General features: G+C 44.9%; 1 protein-coding gene across 21 annotated transcripts in view; it reads right to left on the minus strand.

Moving 5' to 3' along the window:
* Positions 1-12,443, minus strand: part of ZMYND8 (zinc finger MYND-type containing 8) — a 145,917-nt gene that overhangs the window by 115,787 nt on the left and 17,687 nt on the right. For 18 of the 21 annotated variants that reach the window (XM_023550330.2, XM_023550328.2, XM_023550329.2 and 15 more), the window contains one exon: positions 3,907-3,977. In XM_023550330.2, coding sequence (XP_023406098.2) covers positions 3,907-3,977 — 71 coding nt within the window. Of the gene's footprint in view, positions 1-1,806; positions 1,930-3,906; positions 3,978-4,586; positions 4,905-11,597; positions 11,801-12,443 lie in introns of those variants that run through there. The other 3 variants (XM_010591755.3, XM_010591756.3, XM_064276162.1) reach the window with 3 other exon arrangements.

Consider the following 12,443-nt stretch of genomic DNA (forward strand, 5'->3'; position numbering starts at 1 on the left):
CCCATAGGAGAGAGTAGAATTGCCTCACACGGTTTCCAAGGAGAAGGTTGGCAGCCACAGCACTTAACCACTATGCCACCAGGGTTTCCAAGGTTGGTATATGTGTATATACGTATTTCCTTGATCTATCAACTGAGTGGGGCCTAGAAACACACACCCAGTAGCAACAAGCATACTTAGCATCCAGTTCTTGGTTTCTAATATCTTTCTCCAACAAAAGGAGCCAGAACCCCTTGCAGAAAGGGCTGATTCTAGGAGTGAACCAGGAAAAACACAGAATAAACCTGCAGCATCTTGCAGTGTTACATGGTAAGAAAGTGCTCAAAAAAATCAGTCACTAAAACCCCACAATTTGATGGGGGCATGTTAAAGGGACAGAGGAGCCAACCGAAAGCGCTCCCTATGGCCAAACCTAGAACAATTTAAGCAGCAAAATACAGTAGTATTGGATTATAACCCAAAATATAAAAATAACGATCCATGAGTCCATACTGATATAACTCAATGAATAAGTAAATAAACGGGAGAAAATAGACAAATCTCCCTTGCAGAAAAATTCCAAGTAATTTATGTAGTTATTCCTCCCTCAAGGAAATGGAGTATAACTCTCAATTCCTTAAGTATCGGCTGCATATGTGACTTCCTTCCAAAAAGTATAGCATGGAAATGGGGTAAAAAAAAGAATAATTTCGCAGTGGACAAACCTGACAAACTGCCTCAGCCAAGTGACCAAGGTCAACATCAACAGTGGTAAGTCACGTTGACAGTATGTACCCTTGACATGATGTGATGAAAAGGCACTTTACCTCTGAGGCCTTCCTCCCCAAAAACCCACAACCCCAGTCTCATCATGAGAAAGACAGACAAATCCCAACTGAGGGATATTCTACAAAATATCTGACCAATACTCTTCAAAATCATCAAGGTCATGAAAAACAAGGAAGACAGAGGAAACTGTCACAGCCCAGAGCAGCCTAAGGAGACATAAATAAATGTAATGTGTGTCCTGGCTGGATACAGAAGATTGGAACAGAAAAAGAACACTAGGTAAAAACCAAGGAAATCTGAACAAAGTATGGATTTTGGTTAATGGTAACATATTCACACTGGTTCATTAAGTGACAAATGTATCCTACTAATGCAAGATGTTCATAACAGGGGCACTCTGGGGGGTATACGGGAACTCTCTGTACTTTCTTCGCAACTTTTCTGTATATCTAAAAAGCTATTCTAAAATAGAAAACATGTTTTAGGAAAGGCAACAAAATGACAGAATGGCTCCTTTGGATGGGGGAGGCCACCAAAGGCCTCTCCAAGGAAGGAATGTCAGAGATGAGATCTGAGAGAGGAGAAATAAGCAGCTAGGATCCAGCAAAGGGCACAGGACAGGCAGGGGCTCCAAGGAGGCAACAGAGAGGGTGGAGTCACAGACGGAAATTATAGGAGTGGAACAAAACCTCACGACACAGATGAACCTCAGCCCCAGAAACAGGTCATGGTGAGTTCAGATTTGAACCCAAGGGCACTGGAAGGTCAGTAGAGGGCATTAGCAAGACAGGCAGGATCTGACTGATGTTTTTAAAGATCGCCCTGGTTGCTGTGGGGAGAGGACCAGAGCGGGCAGATGGCTCCCCAGGGTACGCACATTCCCAGCGGCACAGGTAGAGGTAAAAGCCACCTGTGAAGAGCTGAGAGCACCGAGTGGGTATGAAGGAAGATGAGACAAGGGGTCTTACGCATAGATGCAGGCCAAGCAAGGCAAGTCTTCTACCTTGGGTGACCTTGACCCTTTTGGAAAAGACTCACCATTCGGCCTCAGGGGCATGACAGGCACCGGGGCACTCAGGAAGGAGGCACCTCCTTGGAGGAAGAGCCTCCTACTAACCCTGAGATGCTACCACTTAGAGGCTCAGTAGTTTCCTCATCTGTGAAGCAGAAAGGCTACCTCCCGCTCATCACAGGATTGTTCTTGTTGTAGGCTTCCACTGAGTCGGCCCCCAACTCGTGCTGACCCCCTGCACAAAAGAACAAAATGCTGTGTGGTCCTCTGCCATCCCTAAGACGGGTCGCCAATCAGGCTGTTGTGATCCATAGGGTTTTCATGGACTGATCTTTGGAAGTAGATCACCAGGCCTCTCTTCCTAGTCCATCTTAGGCTGGAAGCTCCGCTGAAACCTGTTCAACATCATGGCAACACACAAGTCCCCACCGATAGACAGGTGGTGGCTGTGCACGAGATGCACTGGCCTGGAATCAAACCTGAGTCTCCCACATGGAAGGCGCTCGGCCACCACTGCCTCGTCATTCAAGCACAAGCCTCGAAAACACTTTCAACGAGTGTTATTGTTACAAGAGAAGCCAAGGTGGAGGGATGATCTAATCAAGCAGCCCATTTTACAAACAGAAAAACAGAGAGACAGCAACAGAAAGGGTCACTTGTCCAAGCGCCCAAGGGAAAGTGTGCAGCAGAGCAAGGACAAGGAGCACTTCTCCAAACCCCCACTCTCCACCTTGCCATGTTTCCTGCCAGACCACATCCAGTTCTGATCACAACAGGCAGGGTCTCTCTCATTATCAGTGACTCCAAACACCTCTTCAGGCAGGATATCTCCTTGCTTAAAACTTCCGGCACAGCTCTCTTCACAACTGAGGCATTCGAACCTTGACCACCTGGTGGCTGACAGCAGGGTAGTGGCTCTGACTCAGCCCACCCTCCCAAACTCCTCTCCCTGCTCGCCAAGCACAGCCCAAGCACCCAGCCAGTCTCACCTCCAGAACTCTCCCCACCTCTGCTTCGGCATGTCTCCCCCTGAACCCTGACCATCCCCCATCTGCCAGCTCAGCCACAGCAGCTGCCAGCTTCCCCATCCGTGGGTACAGTCTGGATTATCTGACCCTCACCTCTGCCCCAATGACATGCTGTTTTAAAAAAATCCTCAAAAAGCATCTCTGTTTCCGACGCCTAGGGAGTCACTGTTTGTGACACCTGCTAGCTAGGCTGGAATCTCCTCCTGGGTAGAGTGGGTAATAAACCTCTCTCTCTGGTCCTCCCTTGCTGCTTCCCCGCCCCCCGAACCCCCATAACCCACAGCACAGGGCTGTAGGCTCAGAGCAGGCACTCAATAACTTGTTTAAGGAATAAAAACACCTTGGTACAACCACTAAGCCTGGCGATGAGCATTTTCATCCACCAAAGATATGAACAATGTTCCCAGTCACTCAGTTTTAAAAGCAACCTGAAAGAAAAGGAGGAACAACTGCTTCCTTTTGGGAAGCCTAAAAATCTCTCTCACACAGACCAGATGAAAAGTAGCAATCCTGCAATTCGAAAATTCTGGGAGTCTAACCCAGGACTCTGAATAAAACATAAGCTCCATTTGCCCTCATTTGCTCAAGTGTCTCCTAAACGCAAGCTTTGGCCTCAGCATTCCAGAAAGTCCTACATTCCCTTTTTACCTCTAATCCAAGATCCCCATTTTCTAACGAAGTAGGCCACCTTCCCCCCACTTCTGCGATTCCAAAGAGGCCTGTTATTAAAATCAGGAAACCAGCAGCAGCTGGAGACTCCAGTCGCTTCTAGAACATGTTTTATTAAAAGTCTGATTCGTCAACGTCACACCGTGAAGAGGCAGCCAGCACCCTGAGTCACGACAGGCACATAAAATCTACTGTTGGGAGAATGACCAACAGGCCGGTGCACCTACAAAAATAGGCAAGGAAGAGAAACTCAAAAAGGAGGTGATATCTCCATAAATGAGGTCCATCCATCAGAGGTTCCTTCTGTCAAAATCGGACACGCGTGGCAACGCCGGCTCCTAGGCCTACACTTCACAGCTCTGCTACAACAAAAAGAAACTCCGACTTCCTTCTCTGCTCTGGAATAGACAATACACAGCTTTTACTCACCTTTGGAGCGAGTAGAGATATCCATGCCCTCTCCCGCCTCCTGTTCTGTTTTTATTTCCTCTTCAGCCAAGCTGAAACAGAGCAAATGATGTTCATGTTTAGGGGGGCGAAGGACTTGCCCCATGGGGCAGCTATTTAGAAGTTCTAACAGCAAACCCACCTTGCAGACAATCCCCCATCTTTATGCAGGGGTGGGGCAAAGAAACCCAAACTTGACTTCCACCAAGTGTTAAGACTCCTAACAGAGATTTTTATAAACACCAGGTTGTTCTCTTTTTCAAGTCAAATTACTATTCCAGTTGTCGTGCAAAAAAAAAAAAAGCATTTTTTAGATACACAATTACAATCTCCTGCCATGGGCCAATGAGAACCCAGCCTTTGAGTAAACAAGTTTCTAATTGTTAACACCGGTTCAAAGACAGGCAGCTTGGAGGTGTTTTGTAGGATGCACCCAGATTTCTGATGTCTGAATTCCGCAAGACAAAGAGCGTCTTCCAGGCCTCCCCCCTAAATCTTACAACCTACCAATGAGGCAGGAATATGAAAAAATATATGTAGGCTAAATGACTAAATAGAAAAATATGCCCAGACTGAAAGCAAAAGGCCTAGTCTTAAAAACATTCAAACAACCAGCATTTAACCCGGGACCTAGGACCAGGGTCTCCATCCCCCCGACACACCTCTTGCCCAGGTCTCTCTGTAGCAGCCTTGCTTAGAGCACTCTTTTAGCTGTGACTAATTGCCCCCCACCACAGAAGTGGATTCCGGAAGGATCATTTAAAAGAAACTGGCGGAGAGCTGGGGGCTGGGGAGAGAAGCAGAGAAAGCAGGCCCCTTCGCTGGGAAGGTCATGCATCCAGAATCTTCTTTCTCTCCCTCCCTCTGCTGGAACTCCAGTTAAGCAGAGAGCAGGCCATTTCAGCTCTTTCCCCCCACACACAAGCCAAACCAAAGGAAGAAATGAAGGTGCCAATTGTCTGAGGTGCTAGAACTTTCCAAACACTCAGACTCACACTGAAGTGATAAGAATCTGAGCAATTACTCTAGAGGCAATTCCATCGGACTGTGGTTCCACAAGAAATGGGTGCATCATCACTCGATATGCCTGGAATTTTCCATTTGGAAGACGCAAAGCCAGGACAGGAAGGAGGCGGGGGAGCAGACGAAGGATTAGAATGTCCTGTCTGTGTTCCGTGGTCTGGGACTATGACAAGGCAAAAGAGGAGTCCAAAATGGCAACCCTCAGGCCTGGAACTCCAGGGTACAACGGAGAGGCGTTTAAGAGAGTTCGTGTTGGCTGTTCACGGGAGGAAGAGGATTCAGGATGGCAGCTATATAGAAAGAAAAGGACTATAGCTCAGAATTAAATTACAGGAGCTTGGAGGCCCTCTGACCTAACTAGTACCAGCAGAGAAAAGAAGGTAGTTTTGGTTTAAATCTGAACATTAACACCTTTAGTTCTCTGTTATTGATCCCCGTTAACAATTTCATTTACATTGCATCTGTAAAGAAAGCCAGAGATACAAGTCCCCAAAGAAACAACTGACAATGTTGTCAGAAATGGTCTTCATCAGAAATAAGCAGCCTGCTAAATTTAAACACATCGCTCACATGCAGTAAGACAACGGCGACTTGGTAAGTGATTTTAGCATGAATACCTTCTCCTCCAAGTTAAGAGGCAACCATTCTCTATTAAGAAAAACGTCCTTCCTGGAACATACACAGGTTGTCCAACTGGATGCTGCTGATGGTTTCCTGCTTGGAGTGACTGCAAATAAATTTTAACAAAAGGTCCCATGCAGCCCTCAGAGAAGGGTAGATGGTTAATTTCAAAAGAACAAACAGCTACCTTGATCTTTCCAGCAACTAGAATGGTTTCCCCCTCTAGCATGATGTGAAATACTAACCTTCTTGAAACCAATCCCATATTCCGAGTGATGGAGAAAACACTAATCTGTGATCCAGCCCAAATGCTGGTGAGAGAAACAATTATGCACAACAGAACCAAAGACCCACTTGAAGGATTTAGGCAGCGATGAAAACATTCAAAGGTGTATTAACCATGGAGGGGGCTGTATTCAAGAGAACAATTATTTGGCTAATGGCCTAGAGGGGCTGAATGCTTCAGGGAGGAAGCTGCTGAGAGGCTAAGAAAATGCAAACTAGTTATGGGGTGGCTATTTGCTGCAGAGTTTAAGATAACCTATTCTGGAGCAGCAGAAAGAGGGAAAAAAAAAGTTCAGCTGTTTTATCTTTCCAAGTATTACAAGTGAGTACCATCATCACCTAACTTTAGCAATAGCACCACCAGCTTTAGCTGAGGATTTCAAGCACCATTTAAGAAAACCACCTTTATCACAGATCAGCAAGCCATCCTTTCAAAGGGAAAGAGCGCGCGCGCACGCACACACACACACAATAGCACAATAACTTGTATTTGACTAAAGGAAAGTGCACCATCTATGCAACCTTGGAAACCCTGTGGGGCAGCTCTACTCTGTCCTATCGTGTCGCTATGAGTCCGCATTGTCCACTGACTCGAAGGCAAGGGGTTTGGTTTTTGGTTTTATGCATTAGAAGGGGAGGGAAAAACTTCATTTACAAAAGCAAAGACCAGAACGAAAAATTAGTCATTTTGAATAGCCACATCTAAAGATACTTCCTTTTTCTACACCGCTGATCTCGGTTTTTGTTTTTTTTTTTTTTTTTGGTTTAGTGTTAAGTACTAGTATGTTATTAGGAAAAAAAAAAAACCCTATGAATATTACATCAAGAGTGGTAGGAAGAAAAGCCTTGTACCTGTCTGAATGCCACACAGATCTTGGTCAATTTAGTTTAAGAACTGTTCAGTCATCTGGGGGTAACAACAGTCAAATAACAGTAATTGTTAAAAGCAATGGCAGCAGCATCTGGCTTGCAACTCCTGTCATTAACACATTCAAGTCCTAGAAAACATACAGCATCCTTCCTTCCATTATCTGCTAGCCTCCAGCAATCCAGATGATTATTTAAAATGAAAAACAATGGAACAACAAGTCCTTGTTTCAAACTGACATTACTTTTTTTTTTTTTAATTATATCTACTGGGGAGACTGGGGGCCCGCTGAAGAAATGGGTGAAGTTAGCTGAATACCAAACAACAGCCTCTCACCCCACAGGAAAATGCAGCATCAACTAGTTGTACACATTGTATGTCTCCCCCCACCCCCCGCCACCACCACATCACCTCCTGCACTTACATTTACCCTAAGTAACTTGCCTATGGATGGTACAAACTGGATACATTGCAAGCAATTCAAAGAAGAAGCATCAGCCTCCGCAAACACACTGAAGCCCATCTAGTCTCAGAAAGAATAAAAGATTTCTCCCCGCATGCCTGAGCAGGGAAACCTAGGCTTACTTCTCAATCTGCATGCGCTGAAAAAGAGCAATTAAAAGTTGCAGATGAACTGCTGCACCTCCAAGATGTTTTAAGCCTTCTGATTATTAATTCTGAGGACTCAAGCCTGGTCCGTCATTCCCAGGAATTCCATCCCAACACTTCCAAGGGAGAGAGGAAAAAAAAGGGGGGGGGGGAGTAAAAGCATCTAGTTTCGACAGAAAAATGCCTAAGTACACAATGCCCAGATATTTCTTTTCCCCAGGTGCCCCTACAATCTTGATTTTTAACCAAGAATATCTAACCCATCTAGAATACACAGCCAGCATGCACAAGACTCTGGTTCTACAGGTGAAGATCATCGCACAGCAATTCAAGAATCATGCATCATTCCAGAGGACTTTTCCTTCTGGTTTTTACTTTCATTCAAAATACCAAACTGGTCCAGGCTATAAGAAATATTTAATCCCCAAGACACAACATCTTCCTCTTCTAAATCACAAAACAGTGAACATCAACATTTTTCTTTAAAAATTTTCAAAACCATGCTTCCATAAATCTGCAATTAATTTAAAAAAAAATGGGGGGGGGAAGGGAATGGTTAGCAGAGCAGCTTTATATAAGCACTCACCTAAAACAGGCAGAGCCATCGGTAGCTAAGCTATTTATGCAGGATTCTTAAAATGGCGTCTGGCAACACTGCCTCATTCCTGTATTGAAGCTAAAATGGTAGCAGTTTGTTCAATAGCTCTGGCTGTTGTTTGAGCAGCCCTGCTAGTTTCAAAGCCACCTTCCTAAATATCAGAACTAGGAAGAAGCTCAGTCAAAGGACACCAACAACCCAACGTTTAGAAGGTTTAAAAAAAAAACTGCAATGACGGGGAGTTTGTGAAGTCACAGGTTCCTAAGGAAAGCCCTTTCCCTTTTAGATCCTGAGCCTTCAACATGAGGCTCTGTGAGGAGGCCCCCAAGGCCCCTGAATCAGGTGAGTGAAAGGTTAGGAATCAGGCAGCCCTGTGGCATAAACGGCAGATGGACAGGTGTCTGTGCAAACACCAAAATGTTAAGGAAGAACGGGCTGGGGTGGGGAGGAAGCCCAGTCCCCTTTCTTGGGATTTTAGAAACCAGCTTTGCGTCCATCCCGAAAGTGCTTCAAGGACAGCAGGCATCTGAAAAGCCAAGCTAAGGGCTGCACCTGGCTCTCAGTCCAAACTAAAAAGGCTTGTTTATATGTCTGAGAACGGCCACCAAACACCCAGCCCTCCAAAGCCGCCAGTCCTAAGACAGTTAACACCAAGGGAGGACAATCCCAGTCTGCAGAGGAGAAACACAAGGAAAACACTCATTTAACCAATGCACAGGATACTCACAAATTAGATTTCTGTCCACCCCAACAGGGCCCTGAGAAGGAACAAAGGGGTTTTGCAAAACTCACTTTCCGGGCCCGAACTAAGAGCCTAAGAGTGGATAATATCATTTATGTTAAGGAGAACACAGGTCTGAGGACTGGCCTCAGGACTTTTCTGCCGGCATGAGTGGAGAGTTTCAAGGTGACTGCTTTTTTAGCTCCAGGGGTGAAAGGAGGGCATGGTGCCCACCGCTGTGCCAGAGCCAGGACGGGATCCTGGCGTCGCGCCGGCCGGTAGGTAGGTAATCTTGATGGGGACAGACAGCCTGGCAGCGCTGCTAGCTGCAGAGGCTGACATGGCTCCTGCAGGCTTGTTTGTCTGGAAGGAAAGTGGGGAGGAGGGGGAAGGGCAATTGCAGCCTTAGCAACCTGAAGCCAAGGGTGAATCCTCACTGGGTGTTGTATTTTATGGGCAACCAAAGGGATTCTAAACATATTCCCTTAATAAATCTCCGCTGGGGGAGACCAAAGGCACCTTTGCATTTTTTTTTTTTTTTAATTCCCACGGTCAACCAGAGGCAAAACTGGATCTAGGGTTCCTATGCTGACAAATGATTGCTGCCTCTCCCCCAGGAGAGAAGAGGAAAGAAGGCAAGAGAAACAAAGACAGCACACAAGTAAAGTGGCTGGACTTTAAAAACCTACCTTTGCCTTCAGGGTTTTCTGGGTTATTGTCATCCCGCTTTTTAAAAAATGATTTATTTTCCCCCTCTCCTCTTTAAGAACTGAAGCAGTTTCCCCACTGTTCTCTAAGGGAAAGAAAGGGGGAATGTTTTGTTTAAAATAAAAACGGGATACAAGAGAGAAGAGAGAAAAAAAGCTATTGTTTTCATCCCTAATTTATAATCCAAGAGGCTCCATTGTTTTTCTCTTTCTGACTCAAATCTTTGAACTGTTAATTATAAAAGTAACTGGACTTGGCTCCAGTGGGCTATGTTCATGCTCAGCAATTAGAAAAACTCTGCAGAAAGTTTACTGAGTGATTATATATAATTAATTCCTAGTTACAGACTGAACGCTGACCATTTTCTGGAGCTAATAAGAGCAATTGCTTCCCCTCCCCCACGTGAACGCCACTTAATTTCCCAAAGCAGAAAAGTGAATCCATCCAGGAGGGTCTTGAAGGAGAAAAAAAAAAGAGAGAGAGGAATCAAAAGCTCCAGTGTGTCTGCGTTTGTTCCTTGCAGCTGTGCATCCTCTTTGGGGACTGAGGAGGCAGAAGGGAAAGAAAGAAAAACAGCCCAGCATTGTTCCTCCGTCTGCAACTTACAAACGTGGCGGAGAGACCATTCTACCTGGATGTAAAAAGGAAAGGGGAGGGGTGCCCTAGGAATCAGGGAGACTCTCTTGAGTTTGGATCTGCTTTTCCTAAAAGGAACAAAGACGGTAGAAACTTCCAGAAGGCCCATTCTCAGTTCAGCCACTGCAATTGTCAATCTTTAACCTTTCCTCCAAGTCTATTGGTTCAAAAGCTAGAGAGAGGAACCCCATTGGGCTGCTCTCTGGGAGCCGGCCTTGCTGCCCCTACCTAGCCCTGCTGCAATGCAGACATTTTTTTTTTTTTTCCCCTTTAGTGCAAATGGAAAACAATGCTACTTTGAAGGCAATTAACTTTTTTTTTTTTTTTTTACAGACTCATACTTGGTGGTAGCCACAGTACCAGAGGAAAGTGGCTAACTTGGTCCAGGGCTGAGAACTTGCTGGGACCCGGGACTTCTGAAAACAAATCTTTGCTTTCCAAACCTGTGGGAGCCATTTTAATGCAAGCTTTTAGAGGACAAATGCCTTGTCCTTAAGTTGCCTTCCAGCCCAACAATATTACGCAAACGTTGAAGGCACCAAACCAGAAGTCTTGTGATTAGATATTGCTTCTAAGGAGGCCACAAGAACCTCGATACATAATTTCCATTTACAGAAGAAGATAAGAACAAAGAAAAAAAGCTAAGTGTCTCAACTTACTTGTACGGGGGTAGCAGCACTGTTCAATTTCAAGTATTGAACATCATGAACTGCCTGCATTTTTATTTCAAGAAGCTGGCCTGCCTCACACAGTCTTTTCTCAGCTTAGAATTTGGTACATTTCTCCTTATTTCCAACTGGTGCTAAAAGGTGGGCTGGTGGACACTAACTTAAAAGAAAAGGAGTATTGTCTCCATAAAGTTGGTGTAACACAGCAACTAAATATATTTCCAGCATTTACAGTCACACTGGATTGGTGGCCAAGCTGGAAAATTTATGGAGTGAGCTTCTAGGGAAATTCTGAAGATAACGCTAAACAAGAGTCTACTTTTTTCACTCTAAGTTCTAGCTACAGCATTAAGCAATGAGGAGAAATGTGAAAAGTGAGAAATAATAAGTAAAGCCAAGCTTGCATACTGATGTGTGGGTCAGGCTTGGCAAAGGGCCGGAGTCTAAGGAGAGTCCTGAATCAAACTGAGTTTGGTCCTGGGGGGCATTTCTGCACTACACGTAAGTATCCTAAAACCTAAGTACTGACACCACCACCTCTAACTCCTGCCCCACCAATGTTTAGGGCTCTGTGACTATAAGAACAAACACATTTATTTACATTTCACAAGCAGATCACCTACCCACAGTTCTCATATCCAAACAACCCCAATTAAAGGTCTAGAATCAAGTCACAATGAACTGAACATTTCTCCCCTGGCTAAGGGTAATAAACAGGAAGTGTAATCTTCAGTCCTATCTGTAGGTTATCTGGAAAAACAGTGGATTCAAACAGTCACCTAAAATCCAAGACACTATTAATAAAAAGTCCTCATTTTGTTCGTGGGAATAAAGCCCCCAGTTGCTGGAGCCAAGACCCCCTGATTGCAAGCAGACCCCCAATGTTTCCAAAACTCTTTATCCATGGTCACAGAGGAAATGGATTGCTTTACTTACCCAACAAATGTTCAAGCAACCGTCTCATTTTTCCACAGTTAGGAAGAAGAGAACAGGCTGGCAGATTTGGGACTTGATCAAAAAGGAAATTTTTTTAAACAGTTACATGGTATTATTAAACACACACACACACACACAACACAACAACTGAATATGGAATGCTGTCATGAGCCACAGACATGATTTTATTTCCTCTGCACTCTGTCACAGGGGAGGGCAGAGGATGATACAATGTAAAAAAAAAAAAAAAAAAGGGAAAGGAAAAATGAATACAAGGACAAAAGATACATTAGTTCATTGAAAACCATGCAAGAGTAGAAAGCCAAGGGATTCAAAAAGAGTCCTCACAGATTTATTGCAGGATGTTGTCCAACACCCCACCACCACCACCACTCCCCCATCCCTACTCCAAAAACTTCCTCCAACGCCTAGAAAACACTTTAAGAAACATTTGCTGGCTGTAGGCTGGCTTGCAGAAGAACACTCTGAACTAACCTAAGTCAGGAAAAAAGGCTGAACAAGGTAGTTTCAAGGGAAGAAGCCCTGAATGAAAAGACCATACTGCAGACACCACCACCCACCTAGGCCCCAGGAGGGCTCCCATCTCGCCTTAGCATGCTCTGCTGAGGGTTTGGTTCTTTTAAAAACACACATCCTGGCTTGTCAGAACTTCAGTCAAGCCTTCCCAGAACCTCTTTGGAGAGGTAAACTTGCCTGCTTTGCTGTCTGCCATGAGCTCCCCTTGGAGGGAAGCCTGCTTGCTTACCTTCCATATTCTTCCCCCAGCAGGCATGTGACACAAGAGACAATAATACAGGGAGAGAAACTGCTGAGAGAGAGAGAGAG

Source organism: Loxodonta africana, chromosome 24, assembly GCF_030014295.1.
Source record: "Loxodonta africana isolate mLoxAfr1 chromosome 24, mLoxAfr1.hap2, whole genome shotgun sequence".
NCBI classification, from domain to species: Eukaryota; Metazoa; Chordata; class Mammalia; order Proboscidea; family Elephantidae; genus Loxodonta; species Loxodonta africana.